Source organism: Wickerhamomyces anomalus, assembly GCF_001661255.1.
Source record: "Wickerhamomyces anomalus NRRL Y-366-8 unplaced genomic scaffold WICANscaffold_1, whole genome shotgun sequence".
In the NCBI taxonomy this organism is placed as follows: Eukaryota; Fungi; Ascomycota; class Saccharomycetes; order Phaffomycetales; family Wickerhamomycetaceae; genus Hansenula; species Hansenula anomala.
Genome location: NW_017567110.1, coordinates 133,582 through 161,306, shown reverse-complemented (window position 1 = coordinate 161,306; position 27,725 = coordinate 133,582). Strand labels below are relative to the sequence as shown.

The following is a 27,725-nucleotide window of genomic DNA, read 5'->3' as shown; positions in this document are numbered from 1 at the left end:
GAAAAAAACACTCAAGATTGAAAAGGGACTTTTTATATCCTCATTTTCCTCTTCACAATCATCAGCCTCAAGACACCAAATATTCACCAAGCTATGTAAGATTGATTGAATACTAACTCTCAGTATGGATTGAATCTACCCCTACCTCTGAATCTACCTCTGAAACCACCTCTTCCTCTTCCCCTACCTCTACCACGGTTGAAACCTGGGACATTGGTTCTTTTTGGGACGACCTTCAAGTTTCTACCTCTAAAAACAGAATCATTCAGAACTAATGAGCTGACGACTGAAGCTGGTTCAGCAAACTCGATATAGGCGAAACCCTTTGGTTGACCAGTGAATTTATTCAACAAGATAGTAACTCTGTTGATGACACCAACAGATTGGAAATGTTTTTGTAGCTCTTCGGGACTGGAATCATAATCAACATTACCAACGTATACTGAACGAGCATCAACATCTGATTTTTCTTCCTGAGTTTCACTTTCTTGTTTAGCTAGATCTGCATGTAGTTCACGTAGCTTAGCAGCTTCTTCAGCGTTGATTTTGGAGGCCTCGTCAAGGGCCTCAGTTGAAGGTTGAGCAATCAAAACACCACTAGTGAGTTTAGGGGTGGCATCTGTAGCGTTTGGAGTAGATTCTATTGGTTTCTCTTCAGACATCTTTGATCTCTTTTTGCTTGGTCTCCTTCTTTATGAATTGCAGACAAAGTTGTTCAATTGACTGGCACCTTGAGTTCTAATGATGGGTATTCGCTGAGGCGGCTGTTCCGTTGGGTATGAAGCGCTGTCCTTTTGGCGAGTAGAGTATAGCGTGCCACACGTTGCGTTGTAGTCCTTGAACCTCAACAGCGATGCACTTGGTCTTCTCACGAATTTTTGCAAACTTGATTTGGGCTGCACAAGTGCCACGACACGGCAGGTCGCGAAGCACCAGCACCAGCGATAACAAGCATCGAAAGAGAGAGCACATCCAGAGAGACTGGTCAGAAGGGCTCCATCACTTCACACGACAGCGCTTGAGGTCTGGCGCATACTTAGGGATACTCAAGAGAGAGTGTGTTTGGAAGCTGAGTTAACCGCTGAATCACACTATCAGAACCAAAAACTCAGAGACTGAATCATCAAGAAGCAGCAACCTAGACAAACTCAATTTACTATACAACAACAATTAACTACACAGCTTGACATTCAATTAACTATACCCTTTTGGTGTTCAATATTAGATGCTGGCATTCACAAAGCTTATACCGTTTTCACTTTTCTTTTGGATAATAACCTCTACCAATGCTTCAAAAATCAACAATGAAGAAGAGGTCACAACAACAGTTGTTGATATTCTATCAGAGAATGTGGAGTTTTCAAGCTTTCTAAGGCTTCTTCAAAGAAATCAATTGATTCCGTTCTTGAATGAAGTGGATAATATCACATTGGTTGCCCCAGTGAATTCAGCTTTTGTGGCAAATTGCACTACAAAAGATTGCAAAACAGTTGTCAAGGATTTTTCTTTGGATGATTTGAAAAGGTATATTATAGATGTGCCGTTACTTGCCGATGATTTCGATGGTGTTAGAATATTGAAAAGCTTTCATAAAAAAGGTTCACCGGTTCTTGTTGATCTAGACCAAAAAGAACATTCTTTTCTCATAAATACACTTCATGTTGTGGAACAAGATTTAATTGCTGATTCACAAGATTCCGTTGTTCAAGGAATTGAAAAATTATTCGATGCTCCAAAATCAACCATAGAAACCCTGGAAAGAATACCCAGTGTTTCAATATTGCAAAAATTTCTTCAAAATATCTATGAAATTGAAAATCAAACCTTATTAGTCCCTAGAGATCATTCATTCAAACTCAAGGATTATGAATTGAACTACCTTTACTCAGATTATGGAACCACTGATGCTTTATATATAATCAATTCTCTAATACTCAATGGAACATACGGTGGTGATATCAATGAAAATATCGTGGATAATAATGGATTTGAAATGTCAATTACATCAAAGGATAAAGGTGCTCATATTTCCATAAATGATTCAATCATATCTGACCAATCAAATATTCTGTCAGAAAGCTCAATAATCCATATCTTTGATGATAACTCATTGATACCCAAGATTGAGTTCAACCCTTTAAAAGTCATGATTGGTTTGAACTCTTCCCAGCTTGTTGATGAATTGCTTTTACAAAAATTATCAAGCTTAATCACCAACAATTCAATTTCACAAACAATATTCATACCCACAGATCCAAATCAATTTGCAATAGCTTCAAAAAACTCAAACTTATATCATTTCGTTGATGAAAAAATTAAGAATTTGACAAGTTCAAAAACTCTATACAATTCAAAGTTTTGTAACTCAAAAAAATTAGGTCAACAATGTCAAAGAATTAAAGTTGAAGAAAATGACAAGAATCAGATATTATTAAACGATAATATAATTGTTGAAAAAGGCCCATTTAAAGTAGGTGAAACATTGATTTATTTAACAGATGAAGATTTGAGAACACCAAATGAGATTTCATCTTCAATTAGATCAGTTTTACATTGCTCCACCTCTTTGAAAATGATGCAAAAATCTGGTCTATTGAAACTTTCAAACAATGGTTTAGGTTATACTTTTTTCCTACCTTGTTATGATGCCTGGGATGACTTTGAATTAACAATGAATTATTTCGAAACAAATAAAACTGCACTGGATGAGTTGATGAAAAACTTCGTTTTGAATGGACTAATTTATACTGATTTGAAAACTGAAAAGACTGAGCTATCTAACATGAATGGTGAAAAAGTATTGATAACAAATAAAAACAAGAACAATGATGACGAAAAATTGAGTTTGAAGTATAATAATATTGATATCTGTTTGACCAAAAATGATGATATACTATTCAATCAAGGTGTTGTTCATCCAATAGAGACTCTTTTTTTCCCTGAAAACGCTGATATTTCACTTCAAAAAATCATTAGTTCATCTGATTCTGAATTGTTTTTAAAATTTGCAAGTTTTTTCCCAGAAATTGAAAGTGCATTAAATTTGAAAAATTATTCAATTTTATTACCTTCTCAGGCTTCCTTAGAGAAAATTGGCTCTTTTGACTCAAATACAACTTTGGAAAAGTTTTTGAAACTTCATATAATTCACCCGTCATCCTTGAAGAGTTTATATGATTGTTCATCTGGTTCAGGTATACAAACTCTAGCTGAAAACATCAATTTAACTTGCTCAAAAATATCAGGCCATCGTGATACCTTTCTTCAAATAGATGGTGGTGCAGATAACGGTGTCAGAATTTTGAGCCGCGGTTGTACCGATAGTGAAAGCTATAATTGTGTCTTTGCAATTGATAGACCAATTTCTCTTTCTTGGTTGGATAACCATCAACATTATCATCTAAATTTACCAGGTGTTGCTTTGGCTATTGGGGTGATGATGGGTATTGTTGTTATGATTTTCGTTTTCGTTTGTTTAATGCTTTTCGTTGCAAGAAAAAAGAAGAGTTTTATGACAGGTGTTGAACAAGGGGACGCTAATAACAACGAATCAACTGAAAATGATCCACTCTTAGCAGATCAAAATGGAGTCCAGTATACAAGCAATGACGAGGAAAGAAATGGGCGGACAAACTTTGAAAACCAATATTCAAATACGTTTGTTAATCCAATATCTGTCAGCTCCAAAAGGTCAAATCAAAATAATGTTCAAATTGGATGAGCAGCACGAAAAATATATGAAATACGTTTTAAATGTCATTACACGTATTTATTGCATTAATCTTAAATCAACTTTCTATATATAACCATATAACTTGAGTTCGTCTTTCTCGAAAACCATTAAACTTTGTTCAAGTGTCTATTTGCAAACATTTCACAGATACCAGAATAATGTCCCCAGATCCCAAGAACCACAAAAACATGCCAAATGTTGTGAGAAGACATGAAGTAATCAATCCACCAAAGAGATGTTAAAGAGTTGTTTTTACTCAATGGTGGTGATTCCTTGAAATGTGTATCAATATTTTCTAGTAGTTCTTCAGATTCCAATTGCTCTTCTTCTGGTTGAAAGTCTGCGACAATAACGTCGGATCTGAACTTTTCTGGAATTAGTGTACCATAAAACACAACACCAACCAAATACCAAACCAAACTTCTTGAGATTGGTAGATAAAATAATAAAGCATGTTTCAAACCTCTTTGTAAAGCCAAACAAACAAAAGCTGATACACCTAAACCAGACAGAGCAATGAAAAATCCAATTCTTAGCCAACGGCTTTCAGGGCGATCAAAATGTGAAGACCAATTGAAAAAAAACCCAATAATACCACAAATCATGGAGAACGAAATTAAACCAACTTTCAGAATTGGGAAATAATAAAGTGCTGCATATTCAGTAGTGATGATTGATGCAGTAATTAAGACAGTGATACCAGTATAATCGATACACGCAAATTTCTTTCTCAAGTAAAGATTTGCTGTACCATTGAAAGTGTGCCAAAATGTTGATGATAACAGACATTTGATACTTGCAATCAAAAACAGATAAATGACAGCATTATCAGCAAATGTATTATTTTTGAACAAGTCCTTGTTTGGAAATTGAACAAAGCAAACATATAGAAAGAAGAAAGCACCTAGTAAATGACTCCAAATGTTTGTAGTTTCATTATGACAAGAACAAATACTTTTTAAAGCATTTGCATGGTTATTTTGAAATCTGTAACCATAGACAATATATTTGTTTTCTCTCCAAGGGAAAGGAAGCTCATAATAATGTAATAATCTAGAAGTACCTTGTGAAATAGCACGTTCATAATTGTAAAATTTGATATTAAAGCTTCTTATAGAAGATGTAATGTTATCTTCTGGTGTTGTTACTGTTGTTGCTTCATCTGCAAAAAAAGCTTTGGCTTCACCTTCCATCAAAGAATTGAATTGATTAATCTTCGCATCTAAAAAATGTAAACCTGTTAAAAGTTTTTCATGAAATCCAAGGTTCTCCGATGCATTAATAGATGAAAGAAGGTGTCCATAATGTTCATCCAAAATCTTGTTGAAATTTTCAAGGTTGACAGATTTTGTGAAAACAGAATTTTTGATAGTGATTAATGTATCATAAAGGTTTTGAAGTGTTGCAACAGCTTCATCATTTCCAAGTGGTCTTTTCTCATCGCCTAGTTTATTTCCAGGGGTGAAGAAACTTTCAACTCTGTCTAACTTAGTCTCTATTGAAGATATGAATTTATCAATACGACCGAGCAAATCATTCTCCATTGAATTTTCTTCAGCTATTCTATTGATCGAGCAAGAAGATGAATGGGCACTTCTCAATAGTGTTAGATCATCATTGATTAAACTTGATTTTTTGGATCTGTGAGTCAAGGTTGAACCCATTTCTGTGCTTGACATCTTGGTAGTTGTTCAAATCGGAAGAGCCTTGAAGGTGAAGTGGATTTGAAGTTTGGAAAACAATGTTGGGTTGATGTATTTTTTTTTACCTCCTATTTCTCCAAGGACATAAATTGTAATCTGGGTGTACACAATGATGGACAGGCTTTCTTGATAAATGTCAGATGCTGAGCCTTGTTGGAACGCTTTCTCAATGTAATCTCAAAGTACGAGTTTATTGTAGATGAAAGGAGTGGGTGATACTGGAAACGCTTTTGTTTTCTAGAGGGAACGTGATACGCTAATAAATTTTGGATCAATCAGACGTTGTAGAGGGCTTTTTCTTTGGCGAAAAAAAAAAAAAGTGTGGCCTTGGGAATTTAAAAAATCTATCAAAAAAAATTGTTTATAGTAGAGCTCACTTTACAGGTCTGAACTCCTAATAAAGCACAAAATCATGCCTATCAATCAACCGTCAAATCAGATCAAGCTCACAAATGTGTCCCTAGTGCGCATGAAAAAGGGTAAAAAGAGGTTCGAGATTGCCTGCTACCAAAACAAAGTCCAGGATTGGAGATCTAATGTGTAAGTAATCATGAAAAGCTATTTGGAGAATTCAATATCACTAACATCTCTTATTATTCAGTGAAAAAGATTTGGACGAAGTTCTTCAAATACCACAAGTATTTCTGAATGTATCTAAGGGTCAAGTTGCTCCAAATGAGGATTTACAAAAAAGTTTTGGGTCTACAGATACAGATAAAATCATACTAGAAATATTACAGAAAGGTGAAATTCAATTAAGTGAAAAAGAGAGACAGGCAAAAGGTAATCAAGTACAAGCTGAAATCTTGCAACTTATATCTACGAAATGTATCAACCCTAGAACAAAGAAAAGATATCCGCCAACAATGATCCAAAAGGCATTAGTAGAATTGAAATACAATACAGTGGCTACCAAACCTGCAAAACTACAAGCATTGGAGGCTATCAAATTGCTTGTTTCTAAACAAATAATACCAATAGTCAGAGCCAAAATGAAAATTAAAATTGTGTTAGAATCAAAAGATGCCAAAAAATTATCTGATAAAATTAAGCCACTTCTTGGTGATGTTGAAAGTGAAGATTCTGGTAAACTTTGGGAAGTGATCTCTTACATCGATCCTGTTAACTATAGAGAATTGGTAGAAATTGTTGGAAACCACAAGTCTGGTCAATTGGAAGTGCTTGATATGGCCGTTATTGATGAAAATGATAAATAGACTTCTACAATTTCAATTTTTCATTTATTTTATTATTATTGGCTCTCATTGCACCTTTTTATGAGGTCCAAAACTAGTAGCAATCGATCAAAATCTTCTTTATCTGATTCTTTTGATTTGAAAATTTTTGAACTAACTGATATTATCAGCCCTCTAGTTTCATTTGATGTATAAACGAGCTTCGCAATATGATTTACTATAACTGATAGTTTAATATTTGAATTGTCCCCTAATAAACATGTTTTCTCACAAGAAAAGTCGCTGGAATTTGTTGAATTTGAAATGATATCGTATAGAGATTTTGAATCTGGTGCTTGAACATCGAACGTTGAATCGATTTCTCCATTGTATTTCACATAAATTATCTTTTTATCAACGAAGTCAACTGTTTGAACGCTTATCTGATCTCCATTTTCCAATGTGTTGTGAATTTCTTTGACGGATTTGTTAAAACTAGACATTTAATTAATGAAAGTCAACTAATTGGTGATTATCAAAAATTTCAATGTTTGGTCCAAAGTGAATCAATCGGCTTTTTATTTTTTTATTTTGGTTTTGAAGAAAATCCGGCTTTTTTCAACTTTAAGGTCCCAGAAGGTTATGGGCATTGGCCCTTGGGCGTTTTTGTGTTTTTTGTGAGCCTCTAACCACAAAAGCACAATAAGTGGTTTTTAACTAAAAAAATGAACAACTGAAACCTTCAGCCACTATGGTCGACAATAGGGAAGATATATCGCTATCAACTGACCTACACTCAAGCCAGTCTGCACACCTAGTTCCAAAAGAAGGAGATCCAATTCTAAAATATTCCAAGCCCACCCAACTATGGTATTCAGTTTCTTCAACAGTTTGCACAACATTCTTTTTGTCAATTTTATTGATTTTTGCCTTAGTTCAATATGTTATAAACAGTTTGCTCCATAGAAAGTCATCTCAAATAGAACATGTGTATCGGTCAAAGCAAGAATTGAAACTTGTCCCTGATTTGAATTATTACTATCAATTTTTTGATCTTCAAGTGAATAAATATGAAGTTGTTACTAAAGATGGGTTCGTTTTAATGATGCAAAGAATCATTCATCCTTTTGAATCACTTTCTGAGCGGAAACAGAGGAAACCTATATTGTTACTTCATGGATTGCTTCAATCATCTGGTTCCTTTTGCTCTAGTGGGAAAGAATCTTTGGCTTATTATTTATTCAAAAATGGATATGATGTCTGGTTAGGCAACAATAGGTGTGGATTTGAGCCTAGACATTTATTTTTAGACCCAAATGATTACAACATGTGGAATTGGGACATTGTTGATATGGCTCAGTATGACTTAACTGCAATGATAGATCATGTTCTAAATAATTCAGACTCACAGCAGCCTAAGCTGTCACTGATATGTCATTCTCAAGGGACAACACAAGGATTTATCACTTTGGATAGTGATAGATTTCAAATTTCTCATAAAATCAATTGTTTTGTTGCCTTATCACCTGCTGTTTATGGTGGATCACTACTGGAGGAAAAGCTTTTCATTAAAGTTATTGCAAAAATGTCATTGAAAAAATTCTTTTTCGGTATCAAATCCTTTTTACCTATCATGATGCATATGAGAAACCTTTTGATTCAAACCAAGCTATTTGGGTTTTTAAGTTATACAATGTTTAACTATCTTTTTGACTGGACTGATAAATTATGGGATAATGATATAAAGTATCGTCATTTCTTGTTTTCACCAGTATACGTTAGTGTGAAGTTAATGTCATGGTGGTTAAATGACAAAAATGGATTCAAATCATCAAAAGCCATCCTTGAGGATGACAAACGTTGGTTCAATGAGAACACACCTGCTATATTTCTGGTGATTCCAAGGAAAGATAAACTTGTTGATGGTGCAGCTTTGGTTAAACATATGGTTGAAGTGGAGGAAACTAATAAATTTGACCTCATATATTTAGATGAGTACTCACATTTGGATGTCCTATGGTCTAAAACTGTTCTAAATGATGTCGGAAAACCAATTGTGGACTTTCTTCAAAAATTTTCTTAAGAAAAAATAAATGCATTGATTCATTTATATACAAGTAAACCCAGAGGTTGAACTCGACATTCTCAAATTCGAAAATACACGAGCAGGCAGTGACACATAACAAATCCTTCTGAAAAAAGAGAGCAAAACCATAAACGACTAGCAAATAAACGGAAATAGTGCCAGAACATCGCAAAAAGTGCAAAAATAGGGCCAAATGGATTGAAAGAGTCCAAAAGCAGCTCCATAGAAAAATAAAATACTCGATCAGTACGGATTGACGATTTCTAGTCTATTTTTATAGGTAAAACCCATTCTCCCATAAAAGAGGCAGTTAGAACTGTTTTTGAGTTTGATAAAATGTTTACACACCAAACTTTGAGCGCCCACATCTGAGCTAACCATTCAAAGGCCAAGCTTGAAACCTTCTAATCAATATTCAAAGCGATCACTAGTCTCATAACTTTCAGGGTATACAAAGCCACAACATCCAACAGCTGAAAACATGCACTTAACCAGAGTCCCGAAATTGTCTCCTGGTCAACACCCTTGTTCCACTTGACAACAGTTGTTCCCCTTAACCCCAGTCGTCTCCCTTGACTCCTGTTGTTTCCCTTCACTACACCGGTCTCCCTTGACTCCAGTTGTTTCCCTTGACTTCACCGGTTCCCCTTGACTTCAATTATAACCCCCAACATCGGTTGTTCCAGTGATGTACAAAATGATTTAAGGATAAGGTTCAATATACGGCTCTATAAAAGAAAAAGTAGAGTTTATTACTGGTGTTGTACGGCTTCGTCACTATTATGCTATTTTAATCTTTTTTGACCACGCTGACTAAAGCCCAATGTATATTCGAGCCGTAAAGACGCTCTTTAGAGCTGATTTCAAGCGCAATATTTTACTTCTTGTCAGACTATTAACATGATATACCCCATGCCTTCTTGTTGCAACTGACCCAAGGCGCTCAAGCTTGTATTATTTGTAAGTTAGCACAAATCTCAAACATTCCAGCAGTAAGCTTTGTGATGTTTAGTGCAATCTCTGAAGTAATTGGTTAGCTCAGTTGTCACCTGTGGAAACGGATATCACCTGTGGAAACAGTTTCTCCATTAATATCTAGGGAAATTTGTTTCTCCAGTAATATCTATGGCAATCTGTCTCTCGAGTTATATCTGTGGCAAAACTGTTCCTCAAGTTGTAACACTAGCAACTGTTACGTAGGTTGTTTCTCTGGTGAGGTACCATTCAGTTTCCCAAGCTATAGTCGATGCAACACCCCCGAAGTCTTACTGTAACGGATGTGCTCGCGTAACTGTTAGATTCATGCAGACTTCTCTATATTCTAAAAGATGGGATGATTCTTCTTCACCTTTTTACAACTCCGCCCTACCAAAACACCTGAAATCACAACACAAAATCAAGAAGTCAAGCGCTTTTTGATATAAAACTTGAAGAGCAACTAACGTCGTACAGCGATATCGCAGTCATGTGGAGGTGAACCGAACCCAATATCACCAAAGCTTTACCAAGATTGCTATCCTTCTAATATCTTGATCAATGTTCATCCGTTATGGTTTTAGTCGCATGATCAACAACCAGGAGCTGAAAATATGCACTAACCAGATTCGCGACATTGTTCCCCGTCAATGTCCTTGTTACTCTTGAAAGCGCCCATTTCTCATGACAACAGTTGTTCCCCTTAACTTCAGTCGTCTCCCTTGGCTCCAGTTATTTCCCTTCACTACACTGGTCTCCCTTGACTCCAGTTGTTTCCCTTGACTTCAGCGGTTCCCCTTGACTTCAACTATAACCCCCAACATCGGTTGTTCCAGTGATGGCTCCCAGGACACACGTAGTAACAGTAACAGCTCGGGAAATTTGTCAAATTCGCCAGCATACGTAATTTTAGATCTTATTTCTTTCATTAGTACCACGGTACTTGTACATATGTAGAGGCTTTCATAAATTCTTTGTGTTTTATACAAATCTGAATCTGACTAAAATATCCATTAGACTTTTTTTATTACATTTATTAATTATTAGTGGATCCCCATCTGTCATATGGCTCTAAAAGTTATATGATTTGGATACCAACTTTAACGTGTTGTATCTGCGGCGCATTGTTGTTGAGGAATTTTAAAGATGTTCTCCAGGAGATCTCCCGGGAACATGTTGTCAAAGACAGATATGTATATATGTAGCGAAGGGTACCAAATAGCCTTCAATATATGTGCCATAGAAATTGTTTGGAGCGAAATCTATTTGAATTGCGAACAGAAATTACGATTTGGCATTTTTGTTGTCTTGTTGTTAATCAACTGTCGTTGGCCAGGTGAGCGAAGATATCCCTTCTAATTTTAACTTTGTATTTCATATAATATCCTGTTAATTGCTACTTTTGATGCCACCTACGTTTTCAGATGTTTTCAAGAGGGATGTCTTTTCATTTAATTACAAGAAAAAACGAGAGGGTGCACATGCACTGATTACGTTTTTTTATCGGGAATTGTGCTGTGTGCTCTATTGTTTTGTTATATAAGGCTATGAGTGAAGTGTTTCAGATGAAGGGCTTAACTTCTATATCCCTTGATATGATTGAAATGGGTATACGGTTTGAGTCTGTGGTTTTTCATGGTTTGGTTATTTGTTTGATAAGAATTTATTTCTCTTTTCCTTCTGTAAGCTTACAAAGGCCTTTAGAAGATTTTCTCAATTTCGCAGTCTCATTTATATATATACATGACGCTTTTTATTTTTTGCTTCTGATGAACGACTTAAATAGGTTAGAATTAGAATGACATGTTTTATTTAGTGTTCGTAATATTCAGTTTATTACATTATAACCACTAGTCTATCGAGGGCATGTGTTTATTGTGAGTTTTTATGACCCTCTCAACATTTAGTGTGAACTTTTGTGGAGGGTACTAGAGCTTTTTTCCTATTTCCTCAACGTCTTCACCAGCAGAAGAGCATTGGTATCTATCTAACTTATAATTCTTGTATACGAGTTTGGTGGAGTGAAATTTGTTTTGGTTTGGTACCAAGAGTCACAAAGGAATCAAAGCGTCATGAATGAAAAAATATGTTGTATGAATTTCAATTTATCAATTTGGGGTCGAAGAGCACTGGGGAGAGATTCTCATAGTAAACCTGATGTTTGATCCATTTATTCAATCTTTGGTCTCTTTATTTTGCCATAAATACTGGTTTCCAATAGATATATGGGCTTCCAGATGAAACAATAAAATTATTATTGGGCCTGTAGTGATAGTGATAGAATATCAATGCATTGTTCAGTGACCATGTAGCTTGAATCAACCTTTGTTGGGCATTTTTGACTCCAAAGTCTGAATATCTGATCTAGGATGCCTCCATTTAATTTTGAGTGTTCCAAAGCTTGACTTATAATGGTTGAGAAAACAGTATACTGAAAGGATTTGCAATGGTAGAAATGCTGAAGATTGTCTCTGTCATCCATAATCTGGAGTCTGGTGGTGCTGTTTATTTGCCTTCCAAATTCACAAATTCATGTCATTTGAAGTTTAGTTGTCTTTGTGGTCTTTTTTAGCTTTTTTGTGGCTTTCGAATTAAGCGAGCTGAGTGACGTAAAAAATCAAACCAAACCAAAGCAAAAAAAAAAAAAAAGCCAGGGAAAAAAAAATGTGTACAAGGAAAAAAAATGTCATGGAACTAAAAAATATTTTTTGGAGATCTAACAAGTGAAATTTTGTATTTATAAAAAGATGTTCTTTCTCTTTTGAGGTTTTCCATCTTCTATTGTCATTTCACTATTGATTTTGACTTTATTTAACAGCTAATAGGTGTTTTGTTAACAATGAGCTACGAAGACACCAACAACTATACAGACCCAATATCACAACAGGAAGCTCAACAATTCGCGGACAAAGATATTCTTGTTGAAAGATTGATTGGTACTTTGAAAGAAGTACTACCAGAACCTCCTTTACGGAATCAACCATTACAAACAGAGTTTGCGGAAGCTACATTGAAAAGATCCAAAAGAAAATCAAAGTTTACAAGAGAACAGGATGAAATGATTGTTGACCTCAAAAGCAAAGGGAAGTCATGGATTGATATTGCACAAATCACGGGAGTAGGAAGTTTTTTAGCTGCACGGAATAGATACCAAGTACTTATTGGACAACAAGGTGTTGGATCTTCAGTTTGGGGTACTGTTGATTCTCAAAATTTGCAAAATCTCGTTGATGAAGGTGAACTTGAGAAATGGAGATTCATTGCAAGGGAAATGTATAAGTTGACAGGTAAATCTTTCACAGATGCCCAATGTCGTGAACTAATCCGTGAATTGTTTCTTGAAGATCCAACTGAATTTGGGGTTAACGAAGAATCTGTTAGTGAGTATGTTAATTCCAAAGAGCCAATACCTGCACACATTCAAACTCATAATGAAATTCCAAACCCAATCCATGTTCAGCAACATCATATACCAGATCAAAATCAAACCATGCTTTATCACCACCAGCATCAGCATCATCAAGACATGCATCATGACCCAAACCAGAACCATGGTGGATATAATGGGTATTGAAGAGGGAAAGGTTGCTTCAAGTCGTCATGTTATTTCAGTTTTTGTTTTGATCTTTATTTGAGTGTTCTTTATTGTTTCTATGTTCAGGGTGTAATTTTTGGTGTTTTATTAATGTGAAAGTATGTGAAAAGTTGAGTTATATTATATTTAAAATGAATTTATGTTGCATTTGAAAAATTATTCTTTAGCTTTTTATGGTATTTATAATTTGCTGTTTTTTATGTCAACCTTTACTCTGTGAACTTTTATCTGTTAACACGAACATATCGCACAATAAAAATGGAAGGTACGGCCGTACAAATTGTACGGTAAACCATCTTATATACACGTGTGTGTTAACTACTGTACACTGATATTTTGGTGGTCGGATTCTGAAAGTCAAACAATTGAGTATGTCTTCACTGATATGTCTCCACAAGAATCCACTACAACAAACCCTGAGATCTATCCATCTAATAACTAATTTTGTTCGATGGTAGAGCAATACAGCGGTCTTTCAGTAATTTATGTGTAATATTACGTTCGACAGGTCCACTTGGTACAGGATTGAAACCCTCCAGGCCTCAAGTGTATTAAGCTATTTCAAAGCCAAAATCAAAGCCAAAATTCAAGACTACACAAAACACGACAATACTGAAATAAGGTAACATTATGCGCCACGGTCATATATTCTGCCCCAAAATGGATTGGAGAATACCTATTTGAGTTTTCGAATCACGGATTCAGGCGCACTAAAACCAGAGTCGAGTTTAAGGGCGTTTGAATGTTTGAATAGACCGTTGAACAATCACACGTTTTCCGATCGGGCTTTTGAGGAACCAAATTTGTTTACAAAATCCAAACCCACTGAATCCATTCATCTTAATTTTCTTTGAGCAGCCCTTCACCACATATTTAAACTGCAGACAATTCACTATTATCAGCTCAAGCCTCAAGCCAAGCTGAATGGGCTCTACCTAAGAGTTTATTGTTCAAGCTTTTATTTTTCAACGTTCAAGAAAACCCCGAGACCCCATTGTTTACGATTTTCAAGTTTCAACAGTTTTGAAAAAACGTGTCTACAACGTACCTCAAGTATCAACACGTTGTATTTCGGCGAGCTAGCTTCTGCACTACGAGCTCAAGACTACAGCCATTCCAGAGCGTGTTTACGATATCCTCAGAGTTATTACTATTTAGTGGAAGTTAATTGGTGGAAATTGGATGAACAATGTTAAAATAGGAAGGGGTCTTGCATTCATGTGTTTGAAAAACGCTTACCGTGTTTACGAGATCATGATAAACAGATCTACCATATCAAAGAGCTCTAATGTATATAAGACCCCAGAATATCCTATTAGAACTCTCATAATATGATGTTCTAAACAGCGTACTCTTGGTCAATTTTGAAGTCACTCGTTAATTTTCATCATCAAAATAATCAAGATGAGAATCGGTTCCTTACTATGTTTGGCCACTGCTGCTGTCTCTGTTCTTGCTAAGAAAAGAAAGTATGACAACTACAACCCATCAGCTGCTCAAATCGCAATTGATGCGCAAACTGCGCAAACTGCTCACACCACTTCTAACGTTGCTGGTAAAGTTTTCAATAGATTTGTTGTCATTTGGTTGGAAAATACCAATTTTGATAAAGCTGCTGAAAATTCAGATATGGAATGGCTAGCTGCTCAAGGTATCACTTTGGATAATTATTGGGCCATCACACATCCTTCTGAACCAAATTATATGGCTGCTGTTGGTGGTGATTATTTTGCTTTAGATGACGATAGATTTATTTCGTTACCATCGAATGTTTCAACTATTGTTGATTTACTGGACACAAAAGGTATTTCTTGGGCTGAATATCAAGAACACTTACCATATACTGGTTACAATGGATTTGAGTACAAAAATCAACAGACTTTTGGTAATGACTATGTTAGAAAGCACAACCCTTTGGCATTATTTGAATCTGTTAACAAAAATGAAGAAAGGTTACAAAACATCAAGAATTTTACTGTTTTCCAAGAAGATTTAGAGAATGAGAAATTACCACAATGGTCTTTCGTCACTCCAAATATGACAAATGATGGGCATGATTCTAATATTAATGTTGCCTCTTCATGGTCTAGAGATTTTTTGACTCCACTGTTGAATAATGAATATTTCATGAAAGATACATTAATTTTGTTAACTTTTGATGAAAATGAAAACTACAGATTGAAAAACAGAGTTTATGCCGTTTTGTTAGGTGGTGTTATCCCAGAAAATAAGAAAGGTACCATTGACCATACTTTTTATGAGCATTATTCAGAAATTTCAAGTGTTGAAGCTAACTGGGATTTACCAAATTTGGGTCGTAATGATGTTGATGCTAATGTGTTTGATATTGTTGCATCTGCTGTTGGTATTAAAAATGATGAAGTTGATACAACTTACAAAGTTAACAATCAAACCTATATTGGTTATTTAAAAGATGATACCATTGATCTTCCAGCTCCAAATGTCAATGCGGTTGGTAAGAATGGTAGAGGTGTTTTGGATTCAATTTCATCTGTTTGGGCTGATAAATACTCAAGTCAACTTTCAGAGTCATACTTTACTTCAACTACTACAACTGCTGTTTGGAGTATTGGTGATGCTACAACTACAGCTGCAAGTACATCTTCTGCCTCATCTTCTGCTTTATCTTCAAATTCATATTCTTCGGATTCTTCATATTTATCATCTCCAGTATCCTCATCAGTTTCTGTCAGCTCATCTATTGTTTTTTCAAGTGATTTGTCATTAGCTTCATCTACTGGTGAGCTATCTTCATCTTTTTCTTCATCTGTTGAACACTCATCTATTGAGCTTTCAAGTTCAACTTTGTCTGCAACCATGTCAAGCCACAACATTATTCCATCAGCTTCAACTCAAACCTCTGATCTTACCTCATCAACATCTTCTGTTATTGGAACCTCAGGATATTTTAACCACACATCATATATCCTTTCAAGTGCTTCATCAGATTCTTCCATCTTCTCAAGTTCTTTATTAGAGACTTCATCTGCCATCGAGTCTACTGTTTTAATCTCTTCATCATCAATTGATTCATCAGTTCCATCTGTCTCAACCTCTTCATCAGCTTCAACGGTCACAGCGTCTTCTTCATCATCAATTTCATCAACATCATCGACTGCTTATTCCTCTGCATCTTCGCAATCATCATCAGGTTCAACTGCAACCCCAACTGGTCTTGATATTATTACAAACATTGAACTCACAGACGTTAGAACACGTTCATCTAAAGCTTACTTGTATGACTGGTTCAATGTTGCAGTTACATTTGTTAGTCAAGGTTCAATTTCCTCCAACTCTATTGTTCAATTTACTATTCCAAAAGAATTTGTTGGCCCAAAACCTTTAACTTTACGTACATCAAGTGGTCATTTGGATGTTGCTTCAACTAACTTTGATGAAGAGTCAGGTTTATACACTATTGAATTCAATTCATGGGGTTCAAGTAAGAGAAATATCAGAGGTACTTTTGAGTTTACTGTTAGATTATCAAACTCTGCTTTATCAAGTATTCAATTGGGATCCAAATCATTTGATTTCAAGACCGTGTTAAAAACTTTTACAAACACATTAAATTTCTCCAAAATTGATAGAACTCAACCTTGGAAACAAGGTATCTTTAATGGTTTCAATCCAATCTGGCAAATTGAAATTCCTGGATCATTAGGTCCATGGTCTTTTGTTGATATTTCATCAATTTTACAATCATTAAGTGATTACTACTATGATCTTTCATCAATTGTTTTTGAAATTGGTTCTGAATTTGATCAATTCGGTAACATCACTACAAAAAGATCAAGCAATTCACAAGATTATTCTACATCAGGTTCTTCAAGTGGATTAAGTCTTTCATATACTGGTTCAATCAATGTTGATGAAGTTTTGAGAATTACTGTTCCAGGTGTTAAACAAAATGATGTCACTTCATTTTCCAACTCATTTGGTGTCAGCATTAACAATGGTCAATCCAAAAGAGCTGTTGAAGATTATAGTCTTGATGAAACTTTAGATACTGAATCTGTTGCTGTTACAGATGTTGTTACTTCAGATGATGATCCTGCTGCTCCATCAGATGCTTTGAGTTCTGGAGTCACTACACATTCATCTACAAATGTCCCATCATCAGTTATTTCTGCTTCAGCTGTTTCCTCTAGTGCCACTTTAGAAACTTCTTCAACTTCCGTTGGTGTTTCAAGTGGTTTAGGATCAAATTCAACTGATATTGGTGTTTCTACTTCAACTGCATTAATTTCAAATGGTCAAACTACTATTGTGACCATCACTTCATGCTCTGAACACGTTTGTACACAAACAACAGCCAATGCCATTGCTACCGTTGTTACATCTACTATTAACAATGAGATTACTTCATACACAACCTATTGTCCATTGTCCACTTTCACTACTGAATCAAATGGTATAAATGTTGTTGTCACATCCACTGTTACTGGTAATTTGAAACCAAGCTCAGCAGCTGAGACTACTTCAAAGGCTGCAAGTTCAACTGTTGTTGTTGTTCCATCCACAAAATCACCAGTCGCTTCTCCATCATCAACTGCTGGTAAAGGTTCTACTACAACTCCTCAAACAGCTATCAAAAGTACCGCCTCTACTAAAGAGTCCACTTCAGTTGTATCAAACGGTTCTTCTTCAACTGGTGTCAAACTAAGTTCTAATGCTGAAACAACTACCACCGTTTTCACTGGTGTCACCATTATCAAGTCAGGTACTACTTCAGTTTCATCTTCACCAATTGCAACTAGTGTCATCACTACTAGTGATACATCAGGTCTCAATTCTTCAGCAGCAAAGCCATCAGGTTCCTCGGTTGTTGAGATTTCTACATACGCTGCTTCTGCTGTTAAAGTTCAAGTTGGTCAATTCGCCGCCTTGGTTTTCGGTTTGTTCATGTTGTTTTGAAAACACTGACACACTTTTTGATTATATCTTCCATTTACTTTATTTCTGACTTCTAATTTTTCTTCTTTATTCCCTAATTCTTTCCTTCAACTTTATTGTTTTGATTCTACTTTTATTTATTTGCAACTATATATAACCAAGCTTCCAACTATTCAACATTCTGTTTTGAGGCTATTTAAAAGATTTTACACGGTTTATAAACATATCACATTGTAGCAAATTTACGACATTTAGATTCCAAAATTAGCACACCGTGTATTAATTAAAATCATATAATAAAAAGAAAATTTGTAATGGTCTAGCAAAAGCAACTGAAAACACAAGCTATGAATCAAAAATTGAAGCTCTATCAAACAAGGGGGTAATTAAACATTAAAAAAAAAGAATGTGGATTGAACTGTAATTGTAATTAAAATAGCTGGATGATTAAATGGTTAAACCAAGATGATCTATAGTAATTATTTGGAATGACGTATCAATATACAATATAATTTGAGATCTAATCAACATAGAAATCAGTTTCTTCATCAAAGACTCTAGTTGCCTCAGCTCTATTTGAAGCTTGTTCCCAAGGGAAAATAGGTGGGGGAGCTTGATATTCAAATCCATCACCTTCATCTTCATCTTCATTCAAATCAAGATTATCCCATTGATTAATAATTGAATTTGGCAAAGCTAATAAGTGAGCTTCACCTTTATTTGAAAAATCTTCAATTGGTTTAATATTTGAAATTTTAAAAATATCACCTGCAATTTTACCAAAATAATGAGAATTGAAAACTTTCCACCAATTTTTATGAATATTTGTAATAATTTCATAACCTTTACCAAAACTAGTTGACGCAAAAGAATTTGAATCTCTTGTTAGCCAAGGTTTATTCAATCCAATAAAATGTATAATTTTGATATCTTTTGCAAATCTTGTAAAAGCTGGAACATATTGATAACCAGCCGAAGGAGTAACATTAAAAGTAAATGGTAATCTTTTCCATTTCCCCAAGAAATATTCATTTAATAAACCTTGATCAGCACCATCAAATGAAGCCTTATCATCATTTTGAATTAAATGGAATAAATCATTAAAAATTGTTTCAGAAGGTTTTGTAATGAAAACACCAGAATTGAAAATATCAGGCCAACCACTATCAGGGGAAGCTGCAATTAAATCATCATTTTGTAATTCATTGAAAAATTCATCAATATTAACAATTGGTAAAACATCAGAATCTAAATAAATGATTTTAGAATATTGATGCTGAGACCAAACCAAGATTTTTGTAAAAGTTGAAACAAGATCTATTCTACCTAAGGTTGATAATTCATCAAAAGAGGTACTTAAAATTGGATTAACAGGAATCACATCGTCATAAACTTGTTTTAATAGTTCAATTGCCTCGTTAGAGACGTTTGCAACCAAAATTGCCAATTCCTTTGTTGTTCCTAGATCTCTAAGGGATCTGGCTAAGACAAGGGAGCCTGGTAAGTAGTTATCATTGATAAGGATGGTGATGTAGGCTTCAGTCATTGTAATTAGATTGAAGTTGAAGGATTGAAGTTGGAACAAAGTAAACAAACAAATTTCAACAAATGTTTTTATTTTTATTTTATTTTTATTTTCAATCCAGTTTTATCCCTTTTTCGATTTGTTTTGTTTTGTTTTGTTTTGACTGTTTTTTTTTTTTAATCGAAACTGATACGATAAAAACACGGATATTCACGGCTGAGGAGTCTGGGGCGCATATTAAGCGAAAATTGGAAAATTCTACAATTCCAATTCAAATTCAAATACAAATTGGTAATAATTCAAAAGTTCTAAAGTAAGCCAGCTAAAAAAGATAAAAGAGTTCATATTTCCGCCATTTCTCATGGACGTTTATAAATATTGTTTGTAGATCCATTATTTTGTTGTTGAGAAATTGGACCTTGACCAGCTTGTCCTTGTTGGTTTGGAACTTGTGATAAATGGGCACTTGTACGAGCACCTGATGATGCATTTTCTTTTAATGTGGTTAATTGTTTTGATCTGAAGTTTTCATAATGTATAGTTGAAGTAGTTTCTATTAAATCTTGTAAATGAGTTCTTGTTAAGAAATCTCTTAAATAAACAAATTCAGATTGATTTATATCCTCCACATTTATAGTACCCCATCTTGTTCTTCTACCTTTAAAAGCTTCACCATTAATTGTAATTTCATTTTCTGAACCAATAACTGCAAATGGGATTATTGATTTAATACTTTCATTTAATTCTTTTTCTTCATCTAATAAATCTTCAGAATTATAAGGATATAAATTTAAATTATGATATTGGAATTCAGTTTGTAAAATTTTTCTAAAATTTTCACGTTCATCTAAAGTTAAAGTATCAGCTTTTGAAATAATTGGAACAACATTTGCAATTTCACTCAATTTTTTCAAAGCTAAAACATCAACGGCACGTAAACCGACATTATTTGGTTGAATGAAATATAAAACGACATGAACTCTTGAATCTGAGATGAATTTTTCACGTTGTGCAGTTAATTCTTTTCTTAAATATAAAGAATATTGTTCTTTAATATATCTAACAATTGGTTCCCAACATTTATCATTATTGATTTGATCACCAAAACCTGGAGTGTCAACAACATTGATGTTTAAACGAACGTTATTTTCCACCAATTGATGATGAGAAACTGCAATTTCTGAAGTTTTTGTGATTGGTTCTGAACTTGATTTACGGCCTAAAGAATCAACAAGATGAGAAGAAAATAAAGTATTGATCAAAGTGGATTTACCTAACCCAGAATAACCTTTTGATGTTAGTAATAAGCTATTGGAGAATAACTATTCATATACTTACCAGCAACTAAAATATTGAATTGGAAACCTCTTTTCAACAAACGGTGTTCAATTTGTGTAGTGATTGTGTCGAACCCGACGTAGGAAGATGGCTGAAGAATGTTTTGAGCGACAGACATTGTGAAGTTTTTGTGATTGGGGGGTTGGGGCCTTGATGAATGTACACTGTGTTGATGTGAAGTAGTTGTCAAGATCTTGATTCAAAGAATTCCAACACAAAACGCGTTTCGACTTTTTTTTTTACTTCGGTTTTTGTGTTTTTGATCTGTCCCAATGCGGTAATTGTAGGTCATGTGAAAGATCACGTGAATAGCATTTTTTTTCACGAATTTTGATTTTGATTTCGAGATTTTGATGTTGAAAAATTTGAACAGAATTAAAGGTTTAAAAGGTTACAAGACACAAAACAGTATTCATCATGTCTCTTAGTATTGGTCTAGCAAGAATAGGACTAGCGTTACCACGCTTACCAGAAATCAAGATTGGAATACCGAATCCATTTGCATCACCATCATCATCATCATCATCAGCACAACCATCCCTAAGACAAAAATTACAAGACTATCTAGAGAATAAAAAAGAACAACTTGAAGATGCCTTCTCTATAGATAATGGTATATTAAGAGCAGCACCAAAGCAAAAAGTTTCACCACAAAAGAGAAAGCAAAAATTGTATGGTCCAGGTAGTAAACAATTAAAACATTTACATAATTTAAATCGTTGTCCATCATGTGGACATTATAAAAGAGCACATACATTATGTATGCATTGTGTTTCACAAATTCAAAGGGTTTGGAGAAAAGATTTACATGCAACTGAAAAACCAAAAGTTGTTGAACAAGAATTGGATGAATTAGATAAAAGAATTTTATATCCTGGTAAAGTTGAATCTGAATATTCTAAAATGTTGAAAAAAAGAAGAGAATATGTTGATAGACGTACTAGAACATTACCAGTTGAAAAGAAAAATTGAAAAAAAGGGTAAGAGGACTTGTATATATATGAATAAATGAGTACAAATTAATATCATATGAAAAACTATATTATATATTAAGATCTAACAGTTGTGTAGCGTTGGAAAAAAAGAAGTATCATCACATAATTATACATTTAGCACAAACACCACCTTCAGATTTAGATTCTTTTGGAGCTGGTGCAGATTGTTCTTGTCTAGCTTGTTTATTTTTTGGAGTTTCTGTAGTAGTTGAAGTTTCTTGTTGTTTTGTAGTTTCTGGTTTAGCAGATTTTCCTTCACCAGTAGTGGCAGCAGCAGCAGCACCAGTTGTAGTTGTAGATGATTTACCAAATTTCTTAACAGTAGTGTAGAAAGAAGAACCTTGAGTAGAAGCGATTTCCAATTCTAAATCAGATGGAGTTCTTGAACCATCACCACCGGCAAAAGTACCAGCACCCCATGGAGAACCACCATGGATTTCATCCAAATTGGTTAATAATGGGAAAGTGTTTTTATAACCTAATGGGACATAGATTATACCATGATGGGTTAAGATTGACAAGATGTTTCTAATAGTCATTTCTTGACCACCACCTGGAGTACCAGTTGAGACGAAAACACCAGCAACTTTACCATATAGGGCACCACTAGCCCATAGAGCACCAGTGGCATCCCAAAAAGCAGACCATTGAGCAGGTAAAGTACCATATCTTGTTGGGATACCAAAGATGAAAGCATCGTATTGTTCCAAAGTTTCAGTAGTTGCAATTGGGATATCAACAGGTTTTGGAGGAGCATGAATTAAGGCTAAAACATCATCACTTAGGGTTTCAGGGACTTGGAACAAATCAGCTTCACCACCAGCTTGTTGGACCCCCTTTTGGACGCTTTTGGCGAGGGTGTAGACGTGACCGTAGGTAGAGTATGAGATGATAGCGATCTTGACCATTGTGAGCTTGGGTGCAATTGAGTAGAGAAGAGTAGAAGGAAAGGAAAGGCTCAGAGGCTATATACACAGCTCAGCATTGCTGACACACGATTTGTGAGCATTAGTCAGTGGTACGCGCACGCGCAGAGCCTGAGCCTAATCTGGGCAGGATTACAAAGAGCTTGTCAGCCCAAATGACAAATGCTTACACACCCGTTAGCAGCACTGGCCCACCAGCCAATATATAAACATATGTCCACGTCCTCAGATCCCAACAACCTCCATCAACAACTCCCATATCATCAACTCCATACACAATGGCTCCAAAAGTTGCAATCATCATCTACACCCTATACGGCCACGTCGCCAAACTAGCTGAAGCTGAAAAAGCTGGTGTCGAAAAAGCCGGTGGTCAAGCTGACATCTACCAAGTTCCTGAAACTTTGAGTGATGATGTCTTGAAGTTATTACACGCTGGTGCCAAACCAAACTACCCAATTGCCACCCCTGAAACCTTGGAACAATACGATGCCTTCCTTTTCGGTATCCCAACCAGATACGGTAACTTCCCAGCCCAATGGAAAGCCTTCTGGGATTCAACTGGTGGGTTATGGGCTAAAGGTGCTCTATACGGTAAAGTTGCTGGTGTTTTCGTCTCAACTGGTACTCCAGGTGGTGGTCAAGAAGTTACCATTGTTAACTCATTATCCACTTTAGCTCACCATGGTATCATCTATGTTCCATTAGGTTACAAAAACGCCTTCCCATTATTAACTAACTTGGAAGAAGTTCATGGTGGTTCTCCATGGGGTGCTGGTTCATTTGCCGGTGGTGATGGTTCAAGAACTGCTTCTAAATTAGAATTGGAAGTTGCTGAAATCCAAGGTTCTTCTTTCTACGAAACTATTTTAAAATTTTAAGAAAGTTGATATGAAATAAATAGCTTAGAATATACAATTTATCTAGACGGTAATATTAAAGTTGTAGTGTACTTTTGAACAGTTCGGTGAAGACACGATCTTCTCTATGTGTTTTTTCTTGACCTTCTCGAAAAAAAAAACCATGCTTGATCAAAACTTCAAGAAAGCAATAGACATCAAACACCAACAAAAGTTTCTAATAAAGAATAGATATTCCAAAGATGAGTAATATATTGGATCAATTACTAGTGGAGGATGTAAGTGCATTGGGAAATGTTCTTGTGGTTCCCCAAAGAAACTATAAAGAAATGACTTTCCAAACTACCATATCCACCAGCAAAGAAAACTAACACTTTTATACTTAGATTGCAAGATATTGTCCTCAAAACTTTTTAAACTTCCATAAATGTATCTCACAAAACCATGCAAACCCACAAAATTGTGCTCCTCAACAAATTGAACTATCAAAATGTATAAAATCAGAGTGAGTATCATTCATCATCAAGATTCAATTTCAAATAGAAACTAATGGTTCTATAAAAAGAGTCCCTTCATTACAAAAAGTCATGACTAACTGTGGTCACTTATTAAAAGAATATGAAACTTGTTTGAAAACAAATATAGCTGAACAAGGAAAATGTCTACCATTGTTGGGACAAGTTAGAGATTGTGCAAGTGAATCGATTGATCTAAGTAAAAACACAATGAACAATCTAAATCCTGGGAAATAAAGTATTTAAATTCTGTATAAAATAGAAATTTCATCATCATCATTACTCAAATTTCATTGAATTTAGGCCAAGCACTCACAAGACCTGATCACAACTACTCAATTGTCTTTTAGACACATCCGTCGATTGTAGAGCCTTGTAGTTGCTGCGATCCTAAAAACATACTATACAACAATCAAAACAACATACCAACAACCAACTGAACCCACAATCACCTTATAATTAGGCCACCATACCCCATAATAACACAAATTTTTCACTGGTGCCAGTTCTCTGTAAATTTTAAGCCGTTTCGCACCGGACTTAAAAAAAGTTGAAAGGGAAAAAAACACAACTAAAAAAGTTGACTTTGTGTTAAACATCAACAACAACAACAACCAAACAATCAGTCAATCATCAGGGCGCTTACCACTGCTCTAGCCAAATTCAAAAGACTAAGAAATAATCAAAGTGTTAATTCATAAGAAGGCCTTGGTTCAAAATGTCTGGTAATGATGATTATTTCGGTTCTCATTCATCAGTCGTCCCCAAAATTACTCTGAACTCAACTTCAAATAGCAGAGTCCATTCAACTCTATCCTCTCGTGTCAATTCTCCAACAAGGTCTGCTGAGACAAACTACATCCAATCGAATAGGCCTGCTTACAAGCAAATCCAAATTGATTACAACAGCCTGAGTGGTTCCAAGGATAATGATGATGATGAAAACCATTCTTTAAAACTGAAGAATAGTGTCTCTTTTGATACAGTAGCTCTAGATATCGCAGGTGGTGCTGGTGAAGATTTCGGGTTTTTCATGAATGATGATGAAGATGATGAAGATGAAGATAGAGATATCTCTCCAATAAGTCATGATCCAGAACTATCCACTTATCTACAACCAGGAAGAAACGGGCCAGGTAGTAGCTCAAATAGATTAAGATCACCTTCACCTTCACCTTTCAGAGACCTTTCACCAATGAGATCAAATTCATTTTCTTCCTTGCAGAATATTGAAGGTACAAGCTCCAGACAATCACCAAGGCTTGATCAAAATGGGTTTAGAACTGATTATCCAAGTGTACCTAGTGTTGATTTTAATTCTTTAGCTAAAAGTTTCCAACATCCAGATTATTATGAATATGTGAAGAAAACTGAAAATGAAAGAACATTATTAGTTTATATTAGTGGCAGAAGACATACTTGGGTTGCATTAGATTATGTTATTTCAAGATTATTGAGAAATGGTGATCATATTGTTATTGTGGCAAGAGTCCCTTCAAGTTTTACACGTCAATTTGCAAATAAAAACTCATTGAGAAGTAGAGATAATAATGATGTTGATAGTATTGATGAAGTACATGATCATTCAAGACCGTCATCTAGTGGTAAAAATAGAATACATCCAAGATTATTTAGAGATGTGGAGGAAAATATTAGAAAATATGTTGAATTCTTAATTGATGATCGTCAAATTGTTAAATTTACCACTGATATTGCTCTGTTTGATAGAACTTCAATTTTATTGAAGAAATGTGTGGAACTTTATGAACCTTGTACCATTATAACTTCAACAAAACCAAATTTAAGATTTCAAAGAAAACATACTTGGAATACTTCTAAAATATCTGATAAATTGGTCAAATTATTTCAAATCCCAATAACTGTCGTACCAGCTTTTACATTAAATGAATTTGAAATTTCATTTTTTGATCAATTAATTGCTGAAAAAAAATTAACTTCAAATCTTGATAGAATTAAAAATAAGCTGAAGACTTTTGATTTTAGTTCTTCATCAATTCCAAGTGTTCCATCAACAAGAGAACAAGAAATTAATAATTCAAATTTACTTTATTCAAGAAATGGAAGTGTTGCAGATCTGAATAATTCATCTAAAATTAATGGCACACCTGAATTGACCAATAATAATAACAGGGAAGATGAAGAAGACGATGATGAAAGTGATCTTTCTTCAACTTTTAGTGATGATGAAGATAGTGAAACTTCATCTGTTAAAAATTTAACAAGAAGTATAAGTAATTACAAAGATATTTTGGATAAATATATTGAAGATACTGAAAGAGAACCAATAACTAAAACCACATTCCTTGATAAATTAAATAAAGTTACTGATATCAATCATAAAATTTCAATTAAATTTTCAGAAACTTCAGCATCAGATGGTGATGGAGCTGCATTAGTTAGATCATTAACAGGTTTACCAGAATTAACTCAAAAAAAATCAATGTTGGATGTTTTAGAACCTGCAAAGACCAATGGTGAAGCTCTGCACAAATTGAAAACTTCATTATATTCTAATGGTACACATTCACCACGTCATAATGGAACTCCAAAGACAATTAAATTTTCCAATGATATTTCAAGTCCAGATAAATTGAAATCCAAAACTAAATTAAATGTTGAAGACGTTAATGGTTTAAGAAAATTTAAAAGTCATGTGGAACATAGTAATAGAAATGAAGAAACAGATAGATCACTGAGTCCATCAATTTCTCAACCTCAACAAGCACTTTCCAAATCATTATCAGAATCTAAAGTTAAAACTCTGAGAAATCAACGTCAAAGTTCAGAAACAGACTTAAGTATTAGAACAGGTTCTAGTAATGACATGGATGGTAAAAAAAATGGATCAATTAAAGATCGTTTTAAAAATCTACTTAGAAAGAAGAAGAAGAAATGAATTGAACAATCAATCATCATTATTTACATATTATATATTTATATTCTGGGTTATACAAATTTTTTAATCTATTTATTTTATACTTTCAAGTCTTTTGATTGATCTGTATCTATATCTTATCGACATGAGTTAAAATCTGGGGTTCGGCAACATCGGGTGGTTCTCTTCACCGGCATTCCGTGACCAGCCGGGGGAGCTTTCGCGAATTAATCTGGATGGCCAGAGTCCGGCAAAGAACGATCCATGATTTGGCTGAATTGTCATAAAGTACATCGGCATAATCGTTGCTGTTGTGGGTGAGCGGTGAGTGATCGCAAAGAGAATGACAAATACTACGCTGGTAATATATATATATAAGCCCATTTTATTCATTTGTAACCTGCTTCAACTTATAGCCTGTAATTCTTTCAGTTTGAATAAAAATTCGGATTTTCAAATTCTGGAGAAAGTGGAAAAAAAAACCGA

General features: G+C 34.7%; 15 protein-coding genes across 15 annotated transcripts; 9 read left to right on the top strand and 6 right to left on the bottom strand.

The window, feature by feature from the left end:
• Positions 1-119: 119 nt before the first annotated feature.
• On the bottom strand, positions 120-533 carry WICANDRAFT_17796 (polyadenylate-binding protein; the record flags this gene model as incomplete). Its single annotated transcript, XM_019180760.2, has 1 exon — positions 120-533. A coding segment is annotated over one exon (414 nt), but the record flags the coding sequence as incomplete, so codon positions are not given.
• A 692-nt stretch (positions 534-1,225) lies between these two features.
• WICANDRAFT_75813 (uncharacterized protein) lies at positions 1,226-3,721 on the top strand (the record flags this gene model as incomplete). The annotated part of the gene is made up of 1 exon (XM_019184268.1): positions 1,226-3,721. The coding sequence occupies one exon, from the start codon at positions 1,226-1,228 to the stop codon at positions 3,719-3,721; it is 2,496 nt and encodes an 831-aa protein (XP_019040813.1).
• Positions 3,722-3,840: 119 nt separating this feature from the next.
• Positions 3,841-5,277, bottom strand: IZH3 (Izh3p; the record flags this gene model as incomplete). Its single annotated transcript, XM_019181312.1, has 1 exon — positions 3,841-5,277. One exon carries the CDS (start codon positions 5,275-5,277, stop codon positions 3,841-3,843), a length of 1,437 nt encoding a protein of 478 aa, XP_019040812.1.
• A 587-nt stretch (positions 5,278-5,864) lies between these two features.
• On the top strand, positions 5,865-6,881 carry SDO1 (guanine nucleotide exchange factor SDO1; the record flags this gene model as incomplete). Its single annotated transcript, XM_019186048.1, has 2 exons — positions 5,865-5,976; positions 6,038-6,881. A coding segment is annotated over one exon (522 nt), but the record flags the coding sequence as incomplete, so codon positions are not given.
• Positions 6,882-7,362: 481 nt separating this feature from the next.
• WICANDRAFT_27559 (uncharacterized protein) lies at positions 7,363-8,694 on the top strand (the record flags this gene model as incomplete). Its single annotated transcript, XM_019181385.1, has 1 exon — positions 7,363-8,694. The coding sequence occupies one exon, from the start codon at positions 7,363-7,365 to the stop codon at positions 8,692-8,694; it is 1,332 nt and encodes a 443-aa protein (XP_019040810.1).
• A 3,168-nt stretch (positions 8,695-11,862) lies between these two features.
• On the bottom strand, positions 11,863-12,021 carry WICANDRAFT_86487 (uncharacterized protein; the record flags this gene model as incomplete). The annotated part of the gene is made up of 1 exon (XM_019186047.1): positions 11,863-12,021. A coding segment is annotated over one exon (159 nt), but the record flags the coding sequence as incomplete, so codon positions are not given.
• Positions 12,022-12,511: 490 nt separating this feature from the next.
• On the top strand, positions 12,512-13,246 carry WICANDRAFT_75809 (uncharacterized protein; the record flags this gene model as incomplete). The annotated part of the gene is made up of 1 exon (XM_019184267.1): positions 12,512-13,246. The coding sequence occupies one exon, from the start codon at positions 12,512-12,514 to the stop codon at positions 13,244-13,246; it is 735 nt and encodes a 244-aa protein (XP_019040808.1).
• A 1,239-nt stretch (positions 13,247-14,485) lies between these two features.
• WICANDRAFT_81868 (uncharacterized protein) lies at positions 14,486-16,152 on the top strand (the record flags this gene model as incomplete). The annotated part of the gene is made up of 3 exons (XM_019185302.1): positions 14,486-14,557; positions 14,729-15,884; positions 16,079-16,152. The coding sequence occupies 3 exons, from the start codon at positions 14,486-14,488 to the stop codon at positions 16,150-16,152; spliced, it is 1,302 nt and encodes a 433-aa protein (XP_019040807.1).
• Positions 16,153-18,704: 2,552 nt separating this feature from the next.
• Positions 18,705-19,730, bottom strand: WICANDRAFT_59684 (glycosyltransferase family 8 protein; the record flags this gene model as incomplete). Its single annotated transcript, XM_019182858.1, has 1 exon — positions 18,705-19,730. The coding sequence occupies one exon, from the start codon at positions 19,728-19,730 to the stop codon at positions 18,705-18,707; it is 1,026 nt and encodes a 341-aa protein (XP_019040806.1).
• A 338-nt stretch (positions 19,731-20,068) lies between these two features.
• CDC10 (septin CDC10) lies at positions 20,069-21,165 on the bottom strand (the record flags this gene model as incomplete). Its single annotated transcript, XM_019181096.1, has 2 exons — positions 20,069-20,997; positions 21,048-21,165. The coding sequence occupies 2 exons, from the start codon at positions 21,163-21,165 to the stop codon at positions 20,069-20,071; spliced, it is 1,047 nt and encodes a 348-aa protein (XP_019040805.1).
• Positions 21,166-21,587: 422 nt separating this feature from the next.
• On the top strand, positions 21,588-21,998 carry MRPL32 (mitochondrial 54S ribosomal protein bL32m; the record flags this gene model as incomplete). The annotated part of the gene is made up of 1 exon (XM_019180550.1): positions 21,588-21,998. A coding segment is annotated over one exon (411 nt), but the record flags the coding sequence as incomplete, so codon positions are not given.
• Positions 21,999-22,054: 56 nt separating this feature from the next.
• WICANDRAFT_37262 (uncharacterized protein) lies at positions 22,055-23,084 on the bottom strand. Its single transcript, XM_019182527.1, has one exon. It carries the CDS (start codon positions 22,948-22,950, stop codon positions 22,141-22,143), a length of 810 nt encoding a protein of 269 aa, XP_019040803.1. The 5' UTR covers positions 22,951-23,084; the 3' UTR covers positions 22,055-22,140.
• Positions 23,085-23,246: 162 nt separating this feature from the next.
• WICANDRAFT_26357 (uncharacterized protein) lies at positions 23,247-23,849 on the top strand (the record flags this gene model as incomplete). The annotated part of the gene is made up of 1 exon (XM_019181249.1): positions 23,247-23,849. One exon carries the CDS (start codon positions 23,247-23,249, stop codon positions 23,847-23,849), a length of 603 nt encoding a protein of 200 aa, XP_019040802.1.
• Positions 23,850-24,070: 221 nt separating this feature from the next.
• MIX14 (Mix14p) lies at positions 24,071-24,580 on the top strand (the record flags this gene model as incomplete). The annotated part of the gene is made up of 3 exons (XM_019181122.1): positions 24,071-24,106; positions 24,215-24,333; positions 24,394-24,580. The coding sequence occupies 3 exons, from the start codon at positions 24,071-24,073 to the stop codon at positions 24,578-24,580; spliced, it is 342 nt and encodes a 113-aa protein (XP_019040801.1).
• A 481-nt stretch (positions 24,581-25,061) lies between these two features.
• On the top strand, positions 25,062-27,260 carry WICANDRAFT_75802 (uncharacterized protein; the record flags this gene model as incomplete). The annotated part of the gene is made up of 1 exon (XM_019184266.1): positions 25,062-27,260. One exon carries the CDS (start codon positions 25,062-25,064, stop codon positions 27,258-27,260), a length of 2,199 nt encoding a protein of 732 aa, XP_019040800.1.
• Between the last annotated feature and the right edge of the window lie 465 nt (positions 27,261-27,725).